Consider the following 24097-nt stretch of genomic DNA (forward strand, 5'->3'; position numbering starts at 1 on the left):
CGTAGCTCCCACTCCCACACGTAGCTCCCACTCCCACACTCCCACACCTTCTTCTGGCCTCCACAACCACCAGGCCATGTGCATGTGGTACACAGATACACATACAGGCAAGACACCTAAACCTAAAAATAAATAAATTTATAAATAAATAAATAAATAGTATACTTCTAAATGCAATAAGCTATATAAAAGGATTAGTGTGCTCATACATTACCCAAGCCCATAAATAAATCTTCAGTCTTCCGAAGCCTTCAGCTGGGCAGTGGTGGCACACACCTTTAGTTCCAGCACTCAGGAGGCAAAGGCAAGCTGATCTCTGAATTTCAGGCCAGTCTTCAAGCTTTGTCCAACTCTCATAAAAGCAATGAACTTACATCTGATCCACAGATGTACCCTTTTGTTTGTAATTGTCCTGTGTATCCTCTGCTTGGAACTAACCTCAAGAGGACAGAACAGTGAGGGTCAAATTCAGGAAAGTGGGAAAGATCTGCAGCTGACCCTAAGCCTCCAACTTCCATCCGTAACCAGTTTCTACCTTTCCCATGCTCCTACCCCCATTCCTGTCCCACTGGGGTTTTGCTCTCCTTACAGTCAGCACCTGGGTTGTCAGTATCTTTGAAGGATTGGTCAGACACTAGTTAGGAAGGATCAGTGAAAACACAGATATGGTTCCTAACTTCTCAAGTTTATTTCTAGATATACGTGATAGGAAGTAGGTCTGTCTAAGCAAGAGACAGGTGATAAATGGACCAATAAACACCTAGTAAGATCGATATGAACGGTGTGAATAATAGAGTAAGAGACCACTTCAGATTGGCTAGTCAGGGAAGAGCTTTGAGATAACAACACTTTAACACAGACCCAAAGGATGAGAGAACCACTAAAATCATGGACACAAGACAAAAGGAAAAGGAAATAAGTCATGTGTATATAACTGGAAAGTGACTGTGGCTGTGGTCTCCCGTGGCTGCCCACACTTTGGGGTGGGTAGAAAAAGGCTGGAGAGGCCGTGAACAAGTTACCAACTACACATGGGGTTGTTACAAGGGGCTGCCAAGCTATGACTTGGATTTTTACTTAATTATTTTTTGTCAAGCTGAGGATACAGTCCAGGGCTTTGTGCTTGCTAGGCAAGTATTCTACCCACTGAGTGACATTCCCAGGCCCTGGTTCACATTTTTATTTCTTATTATTTATTTGTGTGTGTGTGTGTGTGTGTGCGCGCGCGCACATATGGAGTTACAGGATAACTTATGGAGGTTGGTTCATTCCTTCCACTCCATGGACCTGGGGGACAGAATTCAGGTTGTCAGGCTTGGAGGCAAGCACCTGTACTGACTGAGCCACGTAATGGGCCCTGACTCATATTTAAAATGTTCGCTCAGAGTGCAGAGAATGACTTATCAGAAGGTCAAAGCAGGGTCAGTAGACGAGTAAAGAAACTTATGTACCAGCATTAATTAGTGGTATGGTTTTGGTGGCACCTATGTCAGGGAAGAAAACGAGTTATAATAGATTTATTTAATTTATGTGTGTACATGTGCCACTTGTATGCCTGAAACCCAGGGAAGTCAGGAGAAAATAACAAATCCACTACAACTGGACTTACAGGCAGTTGTGAACCACCATGTGGATTCTGGGAACTGAACCCAGGTCCACTACAGGAGCAATGAGTGCTCTTAACCAAAGTTATAAACTGTGAAAGGAATGTTATCAATCAAATAAAAATCAAAAGTAATGAAAAAAATCACACCAAAACAGAATTGATATAATTTTTATATATGAGTATCATAAAGCAACTGAGGTTTGGTACCCAATTTCCTTGGAAGCAGAGCTAACAAGAACATATTCTTTCACATCTGACCCTAAAATTCCCTTTTATGGTCCTTCAATTTCCTCTTGACCTAAGGTCCAGTCCTGTGAACCCTTGCCACAGCTTCTCCCCAGGTGGCTAAACATTAGGGAGCAGCCTAAGTACCAATCCTCTATGGCCTGGCTGTTGTGTTGCAGCTCATTAACTAGGCAATAATCATTACAGACACCGCTGTTTCTTCTGCCTCATAGGGTACCACTATGAATAGTATTACTTTTCCACCAGAACCATATTGAAAACTTCTTAGGAATTAATTTCACTATTATTCTATACCAAGCCTAGATAGAAGTATACTTTCTTCTCTGGCCCACAGAGAAACATTCATCACTTTTAGACACTCAGCACCGACTACTACAAAAGCAAATTTTATATATATATATATACATATATATATGTATATATATATATATATATATATATATATATGAACAGTGGAGGGGGTAGAAAAGGTGGTATTACAGTTCTTTAATGTACTTTGACAGCTAAAGCACTATAATTTAACACTTGATTAAGAACGAAAGCCCTGGAGTCAGACAGCTGGGCTCAGGCCCTGCTTTCCCATTTACTGTACAGCATATAGTTACGTAATTTCAATAAAATGAAACTTCTTATTCTACGAAATAGGAATTTGCTAAGTTCCAAAGAACGAAAACTACATAAAACACAGTGAAAAGGATGTGTAACATAGGAGAGGGCCTGTTAGCCTGCTATCTTCCCTATCTCTGACTTTAACCTTATCCCTCCACAGCACTTATCAAAGAGCACACACATCACAGATTACATTCTACACACACCTCTAGGCAAGACATGTCTCTGGAGAAAGGGCTATTAACCACTGTAAGCACAAACACACCATGTATTGAAACTACTGGAAAGAAGGGGTAGCTTGCATCCCAGAACCTAAACCCAAACTCCTTCATTCACCAGTTCAAATCCCTTTTATGGATCCTTTTTCCATTGTGTGTGTCTACATTTCATTGCCTAGCTGTGGAGAACCTTGGATTCTACCAAATGATTGTAGTATACGGAATGTGGAGTTCAGTCTTTCCAGACCAAGAATAGGCAAGCTAGATTTGAGGCAGTGGTGAGCAAGGTTCACAGGATGTCCTCTAAGAAAGTGTCCTAAGGCCTCTACAGCCTGCTACCAGGCAGTATTTACCCGGCAGACACCAGGGGGTAGCAAAATCTCACTCTCTTGGCTTCTGGTCACTAATTACGAGGAAACTGGTGAGTCTAGCTTGACTGGAAGGTTGGAAAGAGCTCCAACTTCATAGTTCTAGCCTACGGTTCACAGGGTTTCCCATCCCGAGAGTCTGTTTTAACCCTAAGAAACAGAGGGCTCTTCCCATCCTTATGAATTAAGTTTCTCCCTTCTCCAGACCCAGAGGAGAAAAGGCTGAGTTTCTCCTGCAGCAAGAGGCATCACTTGTCATCGCGGCCCTTCCCTCTCCTGCTGTTGCCCAAGCTCGGTCTTTCCAGCCTCATCTGACTGTATTCACTGTATCGCACATCTTCTAAGTAAACTTCTAAGTAAACTCCACCCTCAACGTGACAACGCCTTCACGCCCTCAGATCGCACCCCAAATATCCATCTTTTGGACGAATCCGCTGTGACTCAGAGGCGTGCAAGGCAACCCCTTGCTGTGCTGAGGTCCTCCAAGCCCTTCTGGGAGATCCCACCAGGCCTTCATTCCCACGCAGAAGCTATACTAGCAGTTTGGCAGTTTGTCGGTGGGGCAGAAGGGTCGAGGCTAGAACTTTTTAAAGGAGCCTAGCTCCTTTTGTCTGCAGTATAAGAAAATAGCCACCGCCGAGAGCCCTAGTGGTGGTGGGCCTCAATCGCTCTGCAACAAGAAAGATCTAGTACCAAAACATCAGTACCAAAGAGTGGAGTTCCAATCCAGGAGCTGCTGCTTCCCTTCCTCTATCGGGAAAGCAACAGGGGAATAAGGTTCAGAAAAAGGCAGCGAGGAGCAACTCCGAAAACGTCCCTATGCTCTACAGAAGGATCCTGATTCCGGGGCATGACACCCCACACACCCCCCCATGCCAAGCCTTTACTTCTCCGTAATTCCCCTCATCCCCCGCCCTCCCCAGTCAGCACACAGGAGCCCATTGTAGTTGCCTGCAGGCTCGAGACCCAAGAAGGTGGAAGGGGAAGAAGGGCGGGCAAACGCCCAAGGCTTGGGGGAAATCCCCAACTTTCTCTGCCTTCAGCTGTACCTAAAAGGAACCAAACCGTGTGGGTCGATCTGGGCCCCAGGACCTTTTGCCAAGCCTGGCCACGGACGGGGGGTGGGGATGGGAGAAGCGCATGAGTCTTAGAGATGCAAGAAGGCTTCTGGGTGCCCGACAACCTCGGTCCTAGGCGGGAGACCTCTGCAGAGTACAGAGCTAAGACTGCTCCGACCCCGCAGAGCGAGAAGACGCGGGAAAGCCGGGGCGTCCTCTGCGGGGCGGTTCTCGGAGGGTGCGGGGCGGGGCGGGGCGGGGCGGGCTGGCAGCGGGCAGCTAGAGGAGCGGAGGCGAGGCTTGCGACGGAGGGGGCGTCTCGGCTGGGGTCCCAGGCTGGGCGGGGCGGTGCAGGCGGCCGTCTCGGGCCTCCCTGGCGGGGCCCCGCGGCCTGGGCGCCCGAGCGAGCGGGCAGAGCCGCGGCCGCGGTGCGAGCGGTCCTGCAGCCAGACCCGGCGAGACGGAGAGCCGGGAGGGAGGCGGTGGCCGAGCCGCCCCGCCCGCCTGAGAGTCGGACGCCTCCCGACGCCGAGCCATGGTGAGTCCCGCGTCGCATCGCGTGTCCCCTCGGCCTTCGCGCAGCCCGCTCCGGGCCCCCAGCCCCGTGCCTCCTGTGCCCGCCTAGCGCTGTTCCGCGCCCCGGAGACTCTCCGGCCTCCCATCCCCCCTTCTTTTCTTCTGTCTGCCGGCCCGCTGCCTGCCCAGTCCCCACCGAGTATTGCCATGACCCTTCCTTTCTCCTTTGTCGCCTCCCCATCCCTCCGTGCTCTTTGCACACAGCCCAGCGCCGGCCTTCTCGATCCTACCTAGTCTTCTTTCCCTGGGCTTTCCCTCCCCCTCCTATCCTAGCTTTTAACTGCTGGGGACCCTCTGCGAGTTGGTCTGGCCGCAGCCCGGGAAAGGGCACTGCCTCGGGTCATGAGAACTGACCTGCCTGGAACCACCATTTTCCATCCCTGTCCCCAACCCGGTGAGGTGGGCCCACCCATCCGGCCCTGAGGGACTAGTCACAGCTGTGGCTGGGCCAGGGCCAAAGGGCATGTCCAAAGGGAAATTCCCTCACAGAAAGGGGGCTGTTTTGAGGGTGGGTAAGGGGTGTTCCGAAGTACCAGTGGGCGTGACGTTTCCAGAGGCAAAACCAGAGTTTGGGGACAAAGTTCCCCAAGGCTTACGCCACTGCAGGGAACGGGATGCTGCCTCAGGGCACTCCCGCTGCAGGGAGGGAACTGGATGGAATCCTCTGCATGAGGCAGTGTCTCCGAGGGCAGCAGCTCAGGGTACCAGAAGCCCATATCAACGGGATCGAACACTGAGCCTGGAACTTTCCGGCCAGAAGTACTCACACCTTCGGCAGGAGTGGGCTCTGCTAGCGAGGGCGCCCACTGCCCAGGCGGCTGCAGCCTACCGCGCTCACTGCAGAGTGGAGGATGGGGAGAGGCTCTGCCCGGGCGATGCCTACGGAGAAAGCCCGGGAGGCATCTCCTTGCTCAGGGGTTTGGAGCTAGACAGAAACTAGGCCAATGAGAGCTGACTCAGTCTCATTCGTCTTTTTGGTCCCAGCCGACCAGAGGCCTGGTGTCTTGGGCTCCTGCCCACCTCCGCCTGCTCCAGACCCCTCCTCCCCTCCTGCTGAGGCCGTTTCCTGTAGCTGCGACTCTTGTTCAGCCATGAGCTCACCGCCCCTAATGGGTTGCAGCTGCTTCGCTGCTCAAGCTGTAGCACCCCGATCTTAACTTCTGAGCCGAGGCCCACTCAACCCCACCCCTACCCTTTTTCCCACCCACGTACGCAGTCCCAGCAACACTGAGGGTCTGTCTGCTCGCCCACACCTTGGGCCCGAGGCTGCGCGCTGATAACACAGAATGCTGGTCTCTGGGGTGACTGAATACCCTAATCTTCTCAAACAGCCGGGATTAAGCAACTCTGGCCAGAGAGATTTAGGAGTAAAATAAGCAATTTATGACTTGAGCTGAAACCAGGACTGTTTGCAATGGGTAGAGAGCTCGGTAAATATTTCATAATGTCCCTTTCCTCATTTACAACAAAGACCTCTGATAAAAGGAACTAAAAAAGCCATCTTGAAAGATTTACAAAGAAATAGACCCAAGGGATTTTGTTTAGGGAATGAGGAAAGAAAGATAGCCCAGTGATTCACCTAGGGAAGTGTGTCAGAACAGGACATGGCTTAGTCTTTGAGACAGTGGATCCAGGTAAAATTAAACTGGAATGCATAGGATCAAGACCTCCTCCTCTCTTCTCCAAATGGCCCTACCCAATTCATTATAGCCAATCGAACAGACTCTGTGAATGGAAGAAAGGGATGCTACAAAGACCTGAGATAGCCACAGTCTTCCTGTCTTTTTTCTTCCCACCTGTCAATCAATCATCTCTAGGATGCAGTGGCTTGTGGGTGGGCACATCTCCACTTGTGATAAAGGTATCTGGATGGTGAGCTCTGGGAGAATCTACTGGCAAGATTGCTATGTAGAAACTCCATACCCAACCCTGTCTACGAATTCTTGACCATCAGCTGGGTCCAGTGGCCCAGCCTGTGCAGGTGAACCTATGCAGTCACCCCAATTTACAGTACCCAGGACAGTCTTGATCAGAGTTATGCATAACAAATACCCCCTGGATCTCTAAAGCCAAGATCTCAGAGCTTAAATGGGAAGCCTGTATATACCAACTGGCCAGGCCCCCACTCCTATCCTTGGCTGATTCAGCCAGCTTTTCTGATTACCTGCTGTGCTCATATGGTATAGGACATAGCTATCTGCGGACCATCCAAGTCCCAAGGAGCCATGCGTGTATAATCTGAAGTTATCTATAGCTTGGTATTGTCTCTCCCAGGAGCCTGAACCAGTGGAGGACTGTGTGCAGAGCACACTCGCTGCCTTGTACCCACCCTTTGAAGCTACAGCCCCAACCCTGTTGGGCCAAGTATTCCAGGTGGTGGAGAGGACTTACCAGGAGGATGCACTGAGGTACACGCTGGACTTCCTGGTACCTGCTAAACACCTGCTTGCCAAGGTCCAGCAGGAAGCCTGTGTGAGTGGCTGTCAAACATTTTCTGCCAGGCTAATTTCCTCCCACTTAGAGACACAGGCTTCCCAATACTGTTCTCCACAGGAACCCTTAGGTCTCATTTGCGGACCTCCCACTGATTGTGACTACTCAAACACTAACACATATGCAGGTGTATGAATTTTCCTTAAATATTGACTCTTAACAAACATTGACTTCCCCAAAAAGACCCTGACTTTTCCAGAACAATTTCCAAATATTACCTCCCCAAGAATGTCTTACTCCCTCAGACTCAGACACGATTCAGGAAACAGTCTCCACTTCTACAGATACAATGGCATCTGTTGACCAGGTCGCTGTATGACTAGGTCCTTACCTTTCCAAGTGTACAGCCAGCGTTCTAGGAAAGCTCCTTCCACCAAAGGATCGATGGTTTCCGTTCTTTTCCCTGCCACATGACCTCCTTTACTGTTCCCGAAGGGTTTTAACTCACCAGACATAAGGCCAGCCCTGCCTAGTGTGGACTCATTCTCATAGCTCCCCAACCCCGCCCCCTTGCTGATTTCTTCAGCAGTGGCCTTGAGTATAGCCTCTTACTTCTCTCTCCAGGCCCAGTATAGTGGATTTCTCTTCTTCCATGAGGGCTGGCCACTCTGCTTGCATGAGCAAGTCGTAGTGCAGCTAGCAGCTCTTCCCTGGCAGCTGCTGCGCCCTGGCGACTTCTATCTGCAGGTGGTACCCTCGGCAGCCCAAGCTCCCCGTCTGGCACTGAAATGTCTGGCCCCAGGAGGTGGACGGGTACAGGAGCTGCCAGTGCCCAGTGAAGCCTGTGCCTACCTATTCACACCGGAGTGGCTACAAGGCATTAACAAGGACCGGCCAACGGGGCGCCTCAGCACCTGCCTTCTATCTGCACCTTCTGGAATTCAGCGGCTACCCTGGGCTGAGCTCATCTGCCCAAGATTTGTGCACAAAGAGGGCCTCATGGTTGGACATCAGCCAAGCACACTGCCTCCAGAGCTGCCCTCTGGACCTCCAGGGCTTCCTAGCTCTCCACTCCCTGAGGAGGTGCTGGGTACCCGGAGTCCTGGGGATGGACACAACGCTCCTGCAGAAGGTCCTGAGGGTGAATATGTGGAACTCTTGGAGGTGACACTGCCTCATATGAGGGGACGCCCCATAGATGCTGAGGCCCCGGGCCTCTCCAGGACCCGCACAGTCCCCACCCGTAAGAGCACTGGAGGGAAGGGCCGGCACCGGAGACACAGGGCGTGGATGCACCAGAAAGGACTGGGGTCTCGGGACCAGGATGGGTCACGGCCTCCTGGTGAGGGGAGTAGCACTGGGGCCTCTTCTGACTCACCCCTAGGGGCTGAGGCGGACCCAGATGTAACAGTCCTGGTATCATCTGAGCCTCCAGCAGAGGCTCTGGGGGAGACCTCTGAATCCTGCCTCCTGTCAGGGGAGGCTGGGGGAGGAATGGGCCAGGGGACGGAAGGACCACCTGGTACCCCTCGAAGAACAGGCAAGGGAAACAGAAGAAAGAAAAGAGCTGCCAGCAGAGCTGCTGTAAAAGTGGAGAGTACTCCACTCAGCCCCAGGGACAAGGAAGAGACTAGACAGCAGGAAGTCCTTGTCAGTCTGCCCTCACCCAGTGAACAGGAACCTGAAGAATGCAGCCCAGTTAAGGAGGAAGAGGATTCTGGGAAGCCAGAGTCTGAATCAAAAGAAGAACTCGAGCCTGCACCCCCAGAAGACTGTGAGCCTCAAGAAGATGGGATCAGAGAGAGCGAACAAGAGGGGTTGATCCCGGTCTGCAAGGCAGGTGAGGTGACGGTGAGGTCCACCAGCAAGGTGCAGGGCATGCTGGGCCTATGGAAGGGGACCAGGAGAAGCTGTAGTTTGGCTGGGAACAGAGTAACTCTCTGCCTCTATCTGCACAGGATCCACAGGTCCAGGATGGCTCCCATCTGACCCCCCAACACAGCCCCTGGAGACTGTGCAGGATGTAAAAGGAGACAGCATTCCAGAAGAAACTCCCTCCGTTTCCATCTTGGATGACCCACCTATAGCTTGGGACTTGATGGCATCCGGATTCCTCGTTCTGACTGGTCAGTGGGCATCTATGGGTAAAAAGAAAGGGGCTGGGGAGATGACTCAGTTGGTAAAGAGCCTGCTTTGCAAGCAAGGGGATTGATTTCGGGTCTCCAGCATCCACATAAGATCTGGGTGTGGCATGGATCTATAACCCCAGCTGGAAAGAAAGGGGAAGATTAAGATAAGTGGGTTTCCAGCATTCATTGGTCAGCCAGTCCAGTCGAGCCAGAGATTCTCCAGGTTCAGTGAGAGATCCTGTCTTTAAAAAAGTAAGGTGGAGCCAGGCGGTGGTGACACATGCCATTAATCCCAGTACTCGGGAGGCAGAGGCAGGAGGATCTCTGTGAGATCAAGGCCATCCTGATCTACAGAGTAAGTTCCAGGACACCCAGGGCTACACAGAGAAACCCTGTCTCGAAAACCCAAAAATAATAATAGTAAGGTAGGAAATGATTGACAAAGATCTTACATTGACCTCTGGCCTCTACACACATGTATACACGTGTGCACACACACAAACAAGGACATGTCAAACACATGCAGGGTAGCTGGGAAGGGGCTCTGAGAAAGTGCACTTGGGAAGGAAGAAAGGTGTAGGGAAGGTAGTCAAAGATTGCTCCCAGCCAGGACAGCCTGGCCGTTTTTTGTCTTCAGGAGGGGTCGATCAGACTGGGAGAGCTTTGCTGATGATTACGCCACCGCCTCCCTGCCTTCCTGAGGAGTCCTCACCCTCCCAAGAGATGCTGGACACTGCTCTGCGTTACCTCCACTCACTGCTTAGGTAAGCATGGCAAACTTCAGCACCCTGGGCATTAGCATGCAGTCAGGAGACATTCTTTCTTAAGGCACTGGCCTACTACTTCAACCCTCAGATTTTCAAGCCATCGACCTTGACCTTAGCAATTCTAACTCCCAGGATATCTTCATGGTCTTTAAAGTCAACACTGCTGACTCTCAGTACTCCACAATAGCTCCCAGATGATCAGTGCACAGACTCATTCATCCACAAATATTTTGTGAACATTGAGTACCTATCAGACAAATGCTAAGGCCTTGAGCGTATACCATTCTAGCACATAAAGTTCTAGTCCTCTAACCAAATAACTATGTCAATGTAGGTTCTTGATGGCTAGGTTGCCTACTGGGCACATGTCCCAGACATCGACCGTTTGCTCATTGCTTTCCAAATATAGTAGTCCTAACATCTGAAGACTGTTAGCACTAGGTCAGAAGACCTGTGTTCTTTCTTCCTTGTTCTCTCTTTACTGTCTCCCCAGTGCCCACATGTGCAGACACACACACACACACACACACACACACACACAGAGAGAGAGAGAGAGAGAGAGAGAGAGGGAGAGGGAGAGGGAGAGGGAGAGGGAGACATAAACACACACATCTTTGGCTCTCCTTGCCTCCACAGGCCTGATTTGCAGTTATTGGGGCTAACTATCCTGCTTGACCTTCGCAAGGCACCCACACTGCCTCCAGCACTTATCCCTGCCTTGAGTCAGCTTCAGGTAATCAGCTCCTTGAGACAGGCACGTCCCCTGGGCCCTCACTTCTCTCCAGTGGCAGCCATTCCAAGCCATCCAACTGTACAATGTTTAGGGATATTCTTCTTTGCACTTAGGACTCAGGCAACTCTCCGCTTATTCAGCGGCTGGTGATTCTCATTCATGAAGAGCCTCCGGCTGAACTCTGTGGATTTCAGGTAGGTTCTCCCACCAGCCCTGTCAGTCATGGAAAGGTAAGGGAAAGCTTACTGCTCTCTCAGATTGGTCTGAATCACAAGGGGCCTGTGCAGAAAACTCCGACTTTCATATGTCTACAGGGAGCTGAGTTGCTGTCAGAGAAGGACCTAAAGAGAGTGGCCAAGCCAGAGGAGCTGCCATGGGACTTAGGAGGTCACAAAGACCTCTCCCCCAACCACTGGGTAGAGATACATCAGGTAAACTCCTTCAGCCCTTAGGAACCTGGCAACTAGATATCTAGGAGAAAAGACAGAGACAGACATAGCCATGGGGCTGGGAAAGGTACAGTTCTATTCAATTCAGAAAATAGTTCTGACTCGTGAGTCTTGAACAAATATTGCTGGACACAGGAAAGATGGGAGGAGTTTGTTAAATTCTTTTTTATTTTTTATTTTATGTATATGACTGTTTTGCCTGCTCAGTGCTTTACATACATATATTTTTGGGCACACATGTGCCTGGTATCTTAAAAGTCAGAAGAGGGCATCAGATCCCCTGGAAGTAGAATTACAGTTGCAAGCCAGTCTTTTGCCAGAGCAACATCTTTCCAGTTACCAACCGAATTTGTAATATTCTTTTAAGTTTCATTTTATTTTTGAGCATGTATATATGCCTGTGTGCCTATGTGAATAAATGCCATGTGTGTGGGTGTCCTTAGAAGCTGTAGGCATCAGCACCCCTGAATCTGGAGTTACAAGCAGTTGTGAGCTACATGTGAGCATTGGTAATCAAACTTGAGTCCTCTGGAAGAAAAATGCTTACTCTTTCCAGCTTTCTACCCCCTGAGATTGTCAAATTATTAATATGACATTAAGTAATGTGTGCTTTCTAGTGGGAGCTATTAAGAGATCATAAAACAAGTAGAGAAGGGTTCATGATAGCTTTGTGGGTTTCTAGAAAGTGCTGAGAGTGGAGAAGTTGGTTCCAAGTGGCTGGCAAGTTACTTCCCTCACTTCTGGAGATGGTGTCCTTGCTGTACCTGCTCCTTACACCAGTGTCCACAAAGAATAGGATCTACTCCCATCAGATGCACCATTTGTGCATGGCCTCTGCAGAGCCTCCATCACTTACTTTTATGCTTCGACAAACCTCAGTGTAGTGAGTTTAGGAATAGAAGAATCAACGTGGTCACAGCTGACTACAAACAGGAGTTCCTAGCGAAAGCAGATATGGAGAGCTGGAAGAGGGTGAAGACCAGAGGCAAGAAGGCAAAGGATATTCATACTAAGCTGTACCATTTGCCACAACTAGCTCGGTGCCAAGCTGATATCATTCCCTTAAATTTTACAAAATCATCTTTTATTATAACAGTATTAAATAAAATGACTTTTAGGGTTTGTGGGCTTGCCCAGTATTGTATAACTTAGAAGCAACAAAGTCAGAAACTAAGCCTCCATTATTTCCACAAAAGTCTCCAGACCCCCATTTTCCTCCTGTGGCTAACCTACCTTCGTTCGTTCATTCATTCATTCATTCCTCCTTCCCTCTCTCCTCCCTTCCTTTCTCCTTTTCTCTCTTCTCTCTCTTTCTCTCTTTGGCTTTCAAGACAGGGTCTCTCTTCATAACCCTGGCTATCCTGGAACTCACTATGTAGACCAGGCTGGCCTCAAACTCAGAGATCCACCCATCTCTGCCTTCCGAGTGCTAAGATTAAAGAAAGGCCCACCACGTCTGGCTTATTTCTTATCCTAAACCCTGGCCTTTAGCTCCATCTCTGTATGTGGATTTCAGGAAGTGGCAAGGCTGTGCAGCTTGTGCCAAGGTGTGTTGACCTCTGTACGGCAGGCCATTGAGGAGCTAGAGGGAGCAGCAGAACCACAGGAAGAGGTATGGAATGAGGTGGAATAAAGGCAGGTGTGAAAGGGATGGGGCTGGGGTGGGCACTCTAGGGGACTCCAGATGTGTTTCCTTGTCCCAAGGAGGCAGCAGGAATGCCTGAGCCCCTGCAAAAAGTGCTGGCTGATCCTCGGCTGACGGCACTACAGAGGACTGGAGGAGCCATCCTGATGCGGCTGCGATCCACCCATAGCAGCAAGTATGAGAAACGGGTGTGCAGAGGCAAATAGGGGGGAGATAGCAGAGAGCTGTCCTAAACCTTAAGTGACAGATAATTCTTACTCTGCACTTATCTGGACAAGATACTGTGTCTTTGCACTTATAACCTCACATGTGCTAGTTATGATTACAGATGTGGACTCGGAGGACCAGAGATACTAAGTGTCTCTGCCAAGCTAATTCAGTAAGGGGAGTTACAGTGCAAGTCTTGGTTCTCACTGTCATGACATCTCAAATGTTTGCATCCCTGAGCATACACAGAGAGAAGTGGAAAGCTTGACAAGGGTAGAGACTCAACGTCACCTCTTTTTCCCCAGGCTAGAGGGTCCAGGCCCAGCTATGCTATACCAGGAGGTAGATGAGGCCATCCACCAACTTGTGCGTCTCTCCAACCTACGCGTGCAGCAGCAGGAACAATGCCAACGCCTGCGCCAACTCCAGCAGGTAGGGAGATGCTTCCGCATCCTTACTCAGCCTGGGAGCCTAGCCCCTGCTTAGTGCCATCTCTGCTGATACTAAGAGTGGGTGGCACCCTTCGAGCTTCCCTGTCTGTCCCCTAGAGGTTTGTCGTAGAAGTGTGAGATTCAGCATGAGGGCAAGAGCATCTCAGCACCAGCAGAAAGAAGCCTGGAGGTCAACCTTCTGCCTAACTTTGGTCAGGATCTTTAGATATGACCAAAAGGGAACTCTGGAATCAGCTGGGCAGCTCAGGATACAATGTACCTCCTTAGTGTAAAGATAATAAATGTTTTGTTTTTGTTTAGGAGTTTTCTGAGCCAGGGGCTGATATAGTTCCAGGTTGGCTGGGAACTCACTATGTAGCTGGTGCTGGCCTTGAAACTCCTTATGCTCCTGCCTTCACCACCAGGCCTAATCATGAAGCCTGGTAATAAATACCTATTGATAAATCTCTACTGATAGAGCTCTTTGGCTCCACATTTTGCCTCAACTTCTTATACATTATCGTCCTCCAAAATGGAGGCTTTTGAAAAGGCCCAGTCTCCTGCATTGCCAGCCACTGAGAGGAACCACGGACCTCTTAAAGTTCGAAAATCAGACTGGCCTCTCTGCACCTTGATTCTCATTTCGGGACTTCAGTCTTGTAGGGACTGGCTGTCTGCTCACTGTGAAGGGAAGGGGGACTTTAAAATCTGTTGTTTTTCCTCAGCTCTACAGTTGTGGATATTTACACCTCATGGGGAGGGTCACCTCAAAGTCAGTGTTAAAGAGGGGCCAGGGCTTTGTGTTCCAGGGCTGCTGGTTGGCTTCTGCTGTTCATCTAAGAGGTGTCTCCTACTGAATAGATATCCCTGCCAGTTTAAAATCTTATTTTAGAAACAGAATTTGGAGGTGAAAGTGCTTAGCTTTGGGATCTAGCTCTGCTAGGTATTAGATGTGCTGCTGAGTTGCCCATTCCTATGCACACACAGGTGGATAGGGTGGGGAGTGAAGTCAGAAGAGGACTCTAAAAGTGGCTTTTGTTGACATTGCCTTTTAGGAACATTCTGAGGCTTCTTGTTTTCCAGCTGCTCCACCTAGCTTCCAGACTTTCTTCAGAGGGAAAAATTAGTCAGACATCTCAGAACAAGTAGGAGATGCCCTATGGTTGGAAAGTTGAACTGGATATCCACTCACATACACACCATCTCCTGGGCCATTCATCCTTCAGGCCTGGTGCTTAGGTTTCCTGCTCACCACTCAGCAAGGCTCATTGGATGTGGAATTCCTCTTGGTCCTATTATCCAAGAGGAATTTCATCCTTCTTTCTTTGGTTCATGTCACTTTTATCTGTTTCCTCATCCTGGCCTTGCCCTGGCACAATAACCTGTGTCTCCTGCCAACTCTGTTCATATGGCACTTTACCAGAGATGGCATACCCAGTGCCCTGTAGGAACTATTATCAGTCCCACAGCACCAGTGAGACAAGATGGGATGACAAAGGTTTTCAACATCTGGGGTGATGGCAGCTGAGTGGATCTTAGCCACTTTACAACTCCTCTTTCCTCACAGCCTTTCACTCTGTCCCAGGTGTTACAGTGGCTCTCTGGCCCAGGGGAAGAGCAGCTGGCCAGCTTTGCCATGCCTGGGAACTCACTCTCAGTCTTGCAAGAGACAGAACTGCGATTCCGGGCTTTTAGCAGTGAGGTGCAGGTAAGGACGGAGAGGAGATGGGGGTGGGGTCACTGGTAGAGGGCCAGGTCTGAGCACAGATCCCTTTCTCCAGGAGCGCCTAGTCCTGGCCCGGGAAGCTTTGGCTCTGGAGGAGGACATAGCCTCCCAGAAAGTTCTGGATATTTTTGAACAGCGCCTGGAGCAGGTTGAGAGTGGTCTCCATCGGGCTCTACGGCTCCAGCGCTTTTTCCAGCAGGTGGGTACAGGGCACCCTTCGGAGCCATCTTCTCTCTTCAGCAGTTGCTCAGAGTGGTACCTCAGCTTTGACTTTCAGCTTGCCCAGGCTAAACGATCTGAGATAGGTCCCTTGTAGACATTTGCACATCTACTGTGAAAGTTAGGTGAGGCACTGTGTGAAGGCATTAGTACAACCTGACTCAGTGCCATGTGTGTAAGTAAGTAGCAGCTCCTGCGTGCTCCTGCGTGCCCCTGCCATCTCCAAGTAACATGGCTATACTATGACACTGGGGCAGAGGGAGGAGCAGGTAGGTGGTGGCCCCCAGGGAGCCATCGGCAATGGGATACGTGTTTGGGAGTGGCTTGTGTCCTTACCTTTTTTCTCTGCCTCCAACCTGTTTGGCTTTTGTAGGCACACGAATGGGTAGATGAGGGCTCTGCTCGGCTGGCAGGGGCTGGGCCGGGTCGTGAAGCAGTGCTAGCAGCCCTAGCCCTACGGCGGGCCCCAGAGCCCAGTGCAGGCACCTTCCAGGAGATGCGAGCCCTGGCTCTGGACCTGGGCAGCCCGGCAGCCCTTCGAGAATGGGGCCGATGCCGAGCGCGCTGCCAAGAGCTGGAAAGAAGGATTCAGCAGCAGTTGGGAGAGGAGGCCAGTCCTCGAGGCCACAGACGACGACGGGCAGACAGTGCCAGCAGCTCAGGGGCCCAGCATGGAGCCCATAGCCCTTCACCCAGCCTCAGCTCCCTGCTTCTCCCCAGCAGTCCTGGGCCACGGGCAGCCCCATCACACTGCTCTCTGACCCCATGTGGGGAGGACTATGAGGAGGAAGGTCTTGAGCTAGCTCCAGAAGCAGATGGAAGACCTCCAAGGGCTGTGCTGATCCGAGGCCTGGAGGTCACCAGTACTGAAGTGGTAGACAGGACATGTTCACCCCGAGAACATGTGCTGTTGGGTCGGGCTGGAGGACCAGATGGGCCCTGGGGAATAGGTACCCCTCGAATGGAGCGCAAACGAAGCATCAGGTGAGTTCAGACCAATTGTCTAGTAGGCAAACAGGAAAGAACTGTTGGGGGTAGTGACTCTTTTCCACGCCAAAGTGACACCTCTGCTACTCTGGTCGTGCCTACAGTGCCCAGCAGCGAATAGTGTCTGAACTGATTGCCTGTGAGCAAGAATACATATCCACTCTGAATGAGCCAGTGCTGCCGCCCGGGCCCGAGCTAACTCCTGAGCTTCGGTGCACCTGGGCCGCAGCCCTGAGTGCCCGAGAGAGACTTCGCAGCTTCCACGGGACACACTTTCTGCAAGAGCTTCAGGGCTGCACCACCCATCCTTTGCGCATTGGGGCCTGCTTCCTTCGCCATGTGAGCAATGTGAATTTCCAGACCTTCTCCCTTCCCGTGTTCTGCCCTATCTACCCCCCTCACTTCTCTGTCACCACCCCTCTCCCTCTTGTGGGGTCCCTCAACTTGGCCCTTGTGTTACTTGTCTTCAAGTGTTGGGTGAACTTCACTGTCTCTTCAAAGAGCCTTTATAACCCCTGGCAAGCTGAGTGCTGCCTGCTTATCCCTCCGTGGGCAGTGGGGATTGGAGAAGAGTCCACAGGTCCCTCACCAGGGACACTTACTATCTCTTCCTTACTGACACAGGGGGATCAGTTCAACCTCTATGCACAGTTCGTGAAGCACAGGCATAAACTGGAGAGTGGTCTGGCTGCCCTCACCCCCTCAGCCAAGGTAAACTTTTCTTTAACTCTGAAAATTGAGTCAGTGAGATGGCTTAACAGGATGCTTGCCTCTAAGACTGTCAACTGAGTTCCATCCCAGAAACATGGTATAATGAAAGAACTAACTGACTCCTGCAGATGAGGTGTTTTCTGACTGATTGCTCGCATGCGCACGCGCGCACACACGTAGAACAAGAAAATGTTTTTTTTTTTTTTTAAGAGAAAGGACCACGGGGGTTGGAGAGATGGCCCAGAGGTTAAGAGTACTAGCTACTCTTCCAGAGGTCCTGAGTTCAATTCCCAGCACCTACATGTTGGCTCACAGCCATCTATAATAAGATCTGATGCCCCCTTCTGGACTGCCTGCATACATGGTGGAGAATACTGCATACATAATAAATAAATAAATCTTTTTTTTTTTTTTTTTTTTTTTTTTTTTAAGAGAGAGAAAGGACCAGGAAGACCTAAAAACTCACCCCACCTTGAACTCTCAGAGAAAATGGTCTTTCATGAATACACCCGGGAACATTCACCAAAAATTTCCAGTAGTCCCTCAGACTGCCATCTAGGAGTCAGTAGGGTCTCCTAGCATTACACTGAGAGCCAGAGGAGGCTGGACTCTTACCTGAGGTCCCCACAAAAGGGAATCTGGGTAAAACTCTGATTCCTTGGGCCTCTGATTTGTTTTTGTTGTTGTTCTTGTTTCTTAGTTTTGTTAAGATTTATTTTATATGTGACTGTCTTCAGGTATGTATTGCACTGTGCCTAGTGCACAAGGAGACCAGAAGAAGATATCAGATTACCTGAAAGTGGATTTTTAGACTTGTAAGACACTGTGGGTGCTAGGAACTGAACCCAGGTCCTCTGCAGGAGCAGTAAGTGCTCCTAACTGCCCAGCCATCTCTCAGCCCTAAGCCTGTTTCTCCTTATGGTAAACACGGGCAGTATGCACTTTGTCCAAATCCTGGGGAGCTTGAGGGTCAAATTATTTCATGTGAAAAGATGTGAAAGTAACTATAAAAGCCAGAGGGCAAAAGCTGTTATTACCTGGCTTCCCCTTCAGCCAGGATGGCTGCGTCTCCCAGAGGTCCCTGCCTGTGTGTGTGTGTGTGTGTGTGTGTGTGTGTGTGTGTGTGAGAGAGAGAGAGAGAGAGAGAGAGAGAGAGAGAGAGCCGGTTCTCTCCTTCCATCACGTGGGTTCCAGGGACAGAACTTGGTTCCCAGGCTTGATGACAAATCCCATTAGCTTCTGGACCATCTCTTTGACCTCTGTGTTATTTTTCCTCTTAAAAAAAATGTTATGTTTTTATTATTTGTGTGTGGGGGGGGGTGCACACATGAACTCACACATGCACTCTAGTGCCCATGTGGGGCCAGAGGAGAAACACCCTGAGTCAATTCTTTCTGCCACACAGGTCCCAGGGATTGGACACAGGTCATCAGGCTTAGTGGAAAGCACCTCTACCTACTGAGCCATCTTGCAGGCTCCTTTCTTTCCCTTTAAGAGTACCTGGTCTTCCTCTGTTCCCCAAAGCCTGTACCCAACCTATCACATTCCTGACCTCGTATTTTGGCTCCTACAAGCCGTAGCCCCTCTTCTCATTCCTGGCTATGGTTCCATCCTAGGGTTCCATGGAGAGCAGCCCTTGCTTGCCCCGGGCCCTACAACAGCCCCTGGAGCAGCTGGCTCGGTATGGACAGCTCCTGGAGGAGCTACTGAGGGAAGCTGGGCCTGAGCTAAGCTCTGAGCGCCAGGCCCTCAGGGCTGCTGTACAGTTGCTCCAGGAACAAGAGGCCCGAGGCAGAGATTTGCTAGCGGTAGAAGCTGTGCGAGGCTGTGAGGTAAGGTCTGGCCTCCACTGACTCTTGCTCAAACTGTGTAACTCTGTGGCCTTTGAAACAGTGTAGGCTGGTGACCATAAAACCAGACCTGAAGTCTGAGGGCCCTAGGCTCTGCCTAGCCCTTAGTTGCCTCATCTAAGCCCAGCATCCTCTTTTCTCCCCATGTGTGCCTCGTGCGTTATCTGTTCCTTTCCTTATTCTTCTTCCATTTTTGCTTCTACCTTTCTAGCCTACATTGTTTTCCTCTTTCTAACACTGATTCCAGATTAAGCTGGAGTAGTACTCTCTCTAGATTGGTGGTTCTCAACCTGTAAGACCATCAGAAAATACAGATATTTATTACAATTCATAACAGCAGCAAAATTACAGCTGTAAAGTAGCAATGGAAATAATTTTATGGTTGGGGGTCACCACAACATGAGGAACTGCATCCAAGTGTCTCGGCATTAAGAAGGGTGAGAACCACTGGTCTAGACAGACCTGCCCGCGTTCTTTGCTGGTTCTCTTTCTGCATCTCCAGTATGCAAAGCCTTCACCATGGCAGGCTGGGTACTGATGTGGAAGAGTGACTGCTGCTAGACAGTTGTGCATGAGAAGCAGTGGGAGTGGGTAGGGTGAGGGTGAGGCCCTCCCTGACTTCCTGAGCCTGCCAACAGCAAGTACATTGGGCCCCTTCCCGCTAAATCTCTTACATCTCACAATTTCACAAAGGCCCCTGGACCAGCTTTCCCTTCTCTTTCTCCAGATAGATTTGAAGGAACAGGGACAACTCTTGCATCGGGACCCATTCACTGTCATCTGTGGCCGGAAAAAGTGCCTCCGCCATGTCTTTCTCTTTGAGGATCTGCTCTTATTCAGCAAGTTAAAGGGCTCCGAGGGAGGGTCTGAGACCTTTGTTTACAAGCAGGCTTTCAAGGTATGTGGCATGGAGTCGGGGTATTGTACCATGTTCAACATGAGAACTCAGATTGTTCTGGAAGTTCAGTCTCAAGCAGGTTCAGAATCTTCATCACCTAAAACAGGTTTTGGCCTACAATTGGTCATCAATTTTAGGGTATCAGAAGGTGAAAGAAAGCCCTCCATTGGTCAACCCCTTTGGGCCTTCCATATAATTCAAGGAGGCATTTCAAGGCAGAATGGAAAACAACCTTCCCAATGAGAACACGCATGTCTTCTGGACAGTGGTGACACACACCTTTAATCCCAGCACTAAGGAAGCAGAGGCAGGGGGATCTCTGAGTTCCAGGCCAGACTGGTTTACAAAACCCATTCCCAGGATAGCCAGGGCTACTCAGAGAAACCCTGTCTAGAAAAAAAAAAAAAAACCCACATGTCTTTTGAGTTAGAGGTGGTCCCTGAAAGGGCAGCACACACACACACACACACACACACACACCCTTTGATTTCACTGAACTAAACAGAACTTGCTTTGGGCATCTAGCCAGAAATAAACATTCATAGCAACCCACAGTCCTGGATCAGGTGAAATAATAGTTTCCAAACTGTCCTTGTATTAGTTCCAGCTCTGCAAAGATAGGACAGAGGGAAGGGTCTGTGTTTGCTCTAGTAAGCTGCTTCGTGTCTCAGACAGTCTCCTTTTCCCTTTGTAAACCAAAGCTGTTATTGTGCAGAGTGCCTGGTATCTCTGACAGATGTTGAACATCTACCAAGCTAAACATGGCGCTTGCCAGTGTGGTGCCACCTAGCAAGGACACCTCTATCTTCATCCCTCTTTCTCCTTCCCCTCCTCAGACTGCTGACATGGGGCTGACAGAAAACATTGGGGACAGTGGACTCTGTTTTGAGCTTTGGTTTCGGCGGCGGCGTGCACGAGAAGCATACACTTTGCAGGCTACCTCACCAGAGATCAAACTCAAGTGGACTAGTTCTATTGCCCAGCTTCTATGGAGACAGGCAGCCCACAACAAGGGTAACTGATAGATCATAGAGGAGTTGTGCTTGGGATGGGTTACAGGTTTACTGGAGAGTATGGAAGATGGTAGGAAAGATGCCTTAAGAGACTATTCAAAGTCTGGTTCAAGAGATATAGCTGAGACAGAATTAGCCAGAAGAAAAGAGAAAGCTCCAAATTTCCAAGGAACAAGAGCAGATGTCTCCACAAAAGAGGTGCAAAACTGCTTACCAGATTGGGCTTAAGGAAGACTGGTGCCACTTACTTGCTGTGTGACCTGGACTAATAGCTTTTCTTTGGTGTTGGTTGGTACTGGGTTTTGATTTGGTTTGTTGTTGTTGTTGTTGTAATTCTCTGAATTGTTCTGTTAATCTGAAAAAGGCATAGTACTTTTTTGATCTGTGTGACAGGGAGGCTCGAGTAGGTTGACACATACAGAAGAGATGTGCAAAAGCATGACTTTTGCTCTTAATGTCCATGACAAAGGGAAGCTGAGTGTTCTATGAACTGACTGGCCAGGAACATAGCTCACTGGGTAAAAGTGTTTGTCATGCAAGTGTGAAGACCTGAGTTCAAATCCCCAGAACCCACATAAAAGCCAGCAGTAAGTACTGCAGATGTAGTAAAACAGGAACATCTGTAATCTCATCACTGTTAAAGAGCACATGGGAGGTGAAGACAGGAATTTCCCCCAGAAGCTTGCTAGACAGCCAGCCTGGCACATGCACACCAAAATGGTTAAGAGATCAGCCATAAAACAAGGTGGCAAGTGAAGATTAGCCATTACCTAATGTGTCCTCTAACCTCCAAATGTTTGCGCCTACCTTCGCATCCAGATGTGCAAATGCACACTCATCTTGTACACTAATCAGGTGGTTAGGAGGCTAAATGGGCAGGATGAAGTGTATAGCAGAGAACAGATGCATGTCTGAAGAGGTCAAATATCACCCTCACAATCTATGCATGCCATGATAGTCAAGGGGAGATGCCAGGAGGGAAGCGTGGTTAAGAGCTGGGAAAGAGAATCAACAGGGATGTGCTAACACCAAGGCATGAGGGCCAAGAGAAGGTTGCAAACAGGGTCTCTGTTCCCTAGAGCTCCGAGTGCAGCAGATGGTTTCCATGGGCATTGGCAATAAACCTTTCCTGGACATTAAAGCCCTGGGGGAACGGACACTGAGTGCCCTGCTCACTGGAAGAGGTGAGGTCCAGGGTGCTGGGGGGTGCTCCCACAAGTCAGGCCTTGACTGATGATATAAAAGCAATGGGGAGATGCCAGGAAGGACACTGAGTGCTGAGTGGGCATCTCTTCCCAACGTGGGGACTCCCTGGGAAGCCCTCTGTGAGCTATTCCAGGGAGCCAGGAGGACTTTTCCACACCAGCACCCCACCACCCCAACTCCCCACTCTCTGCAGCCGCCCGCACCCGGGCCTCCGTAGCCGTGTCATCTTTTGAGCATGCTGGCCCGTCCCTTCCCGGCCTCTCACCGGGAGCCTGCTCCCTGCCTGCCCGCGTCGAGGAGGAGGCCTGGGATCTGGACGTCAAGCAGATTTCCCTGGGTGAGGCACCTCTCAAGGGGTGGCCCCCAACCGCTGGGTCATGGTGATGTTCAGGCTGCCTATTGCTGAGCAATTCCTTTTTCTAGCCAAGTAGCCCGGTTGCCATGACAACTACATACAGCTTCCCCATTGCTAAAAGAGCCTTCCATCTGGTTGCTAGGGAGATGCTTACAGCAGCCTTTTACTAAGAAGCACTTCTTCTGTACCTTTCTCTCTAGCTCTCCTTGAGTTTCTATGGAAACTGCCTCAGCTTCCTGTTGTACCCTCCTGGTTCACCACGGCAATTCTTAGTTTCCTGTTGCTTCTTCCCTGGTTGCTCTAATGATGCTGCTGACAATTTCCTGCCTCTTGGTAGGGGGGTTCTCTTGCAACTGAATTGCTATGGTGACTCACAGCTTCCTGTTGCTATGGAGCTTCTTCTTCTCTGCCGGAGGAGCTTGGTTACTGAAGGTAATCGGGAAGGGATTTATACCTTACTCTCACCCAAGCTTCCCCTCCAGCCTCAGAAACACTTGACTCTTCCGGAGATGTGTCCCCAGGACCGAGAAACAGCCCCAGCCTGCAGCCTCCGCACCATGGGAGCAGCACTCCCACTCTGGCCAGTGGAGGGATCTTAGGGCTAGCCCGACAGGTAAGTCCCTGCAATAAGGCTGGGAGCAGGTGGTCTCTTTCTGGGTAGGCTTTTCTGATCATCTGACAAACTGGGGAGTAGAGGAACTAATTGTTACCACTCTCAGCTGATGCCACAGATTGGGTTTATTATCCAGTCTGCCTTTCTCCTCTCCCCTAGGCCTGGCTGAGAAGCATCAAGGTCAGAGGTAAAAAAAAAAAAGCTTTAAGAAGCAGGGAGAGACATGCACAATAGAGAACATGTCTAAACACACTGCAATTTCTGTGTCCTCAGAGTCATTCCCGAGCCCTGAGTGATCCCACCACGCCCCTGTAACCTGGTAAGTCAGCACCCCGTTCTCCTACATCCAGCATGCCTTCCCCGATTTTGAGGACCTTCGTTCCTGACCTCAGATGCACACAAGTCAGCTTCTTGCCTCTCCCAACCCATCTCCCTCTTCTTTCCTGGCTTCCAGAGAAGATCCAGAACTTGGCTGCAGCCCCTTGCCAGCACTTTTAGGCTGATATGCCAATGGGACATAATGGAGGACTAAGCTCTCAATTCCCTCCCTCTGCTTCCTGGACAGAGCAGAGGGCAAGGACCAGAGTTTCCCCTGCCACTGCTATCTCTAGCTCTCCCCTGCTTGGTGCCTTCTGCTGCAGGAACCAGAGTGGCCCTGTGTGCTTGCCTTTATGCCCTGGGTACAGGGACCCATCCCTCTTCCAGCCCCCTCCCCCACCATCCTGTGCTACTGCACAACTGCGGGACACTTGCTGCTGACAGCCTGCTTCTCTTCCCATCCCAACTCTCCCGGAAGATCCATCTCTGCCAGGTCGGATGGAATTCCATTCTGGGGTATCATGGGATGTGAAGTGTTATAAGCCATTGAAGCAGATGGGGTGGGCGTTGCAAACGTTATATATGTAATTACTGTTATACTATTGTTATATTAAATGTATTTACTCTCATTGTGCCTCCTGAGGGCCAGAGCAGGCCTCTGCATTAAGGTGTCTGAATGAACTTGAATACTTCCCTATAACCACTAACTAGAATTCAGAAAATAAA

At 50.1% G+C, this 24097-nt stretch overlaps 1 protein-coding gene across 9 annotated transcripts; it reads left to right on the forward strand.

Annotated features, from left to right (window-relative positions):
* Window positions 1-4369: 4369 nt before the first annotated feature.
* Arhgef40 (Rho guanine nucleotide exchange factor 40) lies at window positions 4370-24034 on the forward strand. Of its 9 annotated transcripts, none has more exons than XM_051176800.1 (25): window positions 4370-4643; window positions 6956-7153; window positions 7739-8954; window positions 9073-9240; window positions 9881-10007; window positions 10647-10743; window positions 10857-10937; window positions 11058-11174; window positions 12709-12804; window positions 12897-13012; window positions 13350-13476; window positions 15061-15183; window positions 15257-15400; window positions 15794-16404; window positions 16512-16746; window positions 17032-17118; window positions 18735-18950; window positions 19696-19866; window positions 20703-20880; window positions 21959-22063; window positions 22279-22422; window positions 22911-23053; window positions 23213-23240; window positions 23327-23372; window positions 23508-24034. In XM_051176800.1, exons 1-24 carry the CDS (start codon window positions 4641-4643, stop codon window positions 23347-23349), a joined length of 4554 nt encoding a protein of 1517 aa, XP_051032757.1. In that variant the 5' UTR covers window positions 4370-4640; the 3' UTR covers window positions 23350-23372; window positions 23508-24034. The 9 variants fall into 9 exon arrangements, 5 of the variants coding, with proteins under 5 accessions (XP_051032757.1, XP_051032759.1, XP_051032758.1 ...); XM_051176802.1 differs by having other exon boundaries at window positions 22923-23053; XR_007834003.1 differs by having other exon boundaries at window positions 23213-23372.
* Window positions 24035-24097: the final 63 nt, after the last annotated feature.

This window comes from Phodopus roborovskii, unplaced genomic scaffold (genome assembly GCF_943737965.1).
Source record: "Phodopus roborovskii unplaced genomic scaffold, PHOROB, whole genome shotgun sequence".
Classification (NCBI taxonomy): Eukaryota; Metazoa; Chordata; class Mammalia; order Rodentia; family Cricetidae; genus Phodopus; species Phodopus roborovskii.

Coding starts and splice junctions, on each gene's coding strand:
- Arhgef40 (XM_051176800.1), top strand. Junction 16,747..17,031: donor GGGCCTGCTTCCTTCGCCAT/GTGAGCAATGTG, acceptor TTACTGACACAG/GGGGATCAGTTCAACCTCTA. Junction 18,951..19,695: donor AAGCTGTGCGAGGCTGTGAG/GTAAGGTCTGGC, acceptor CTCTTTCTCCAG/ATAGATTTGAAGGAACAGGG.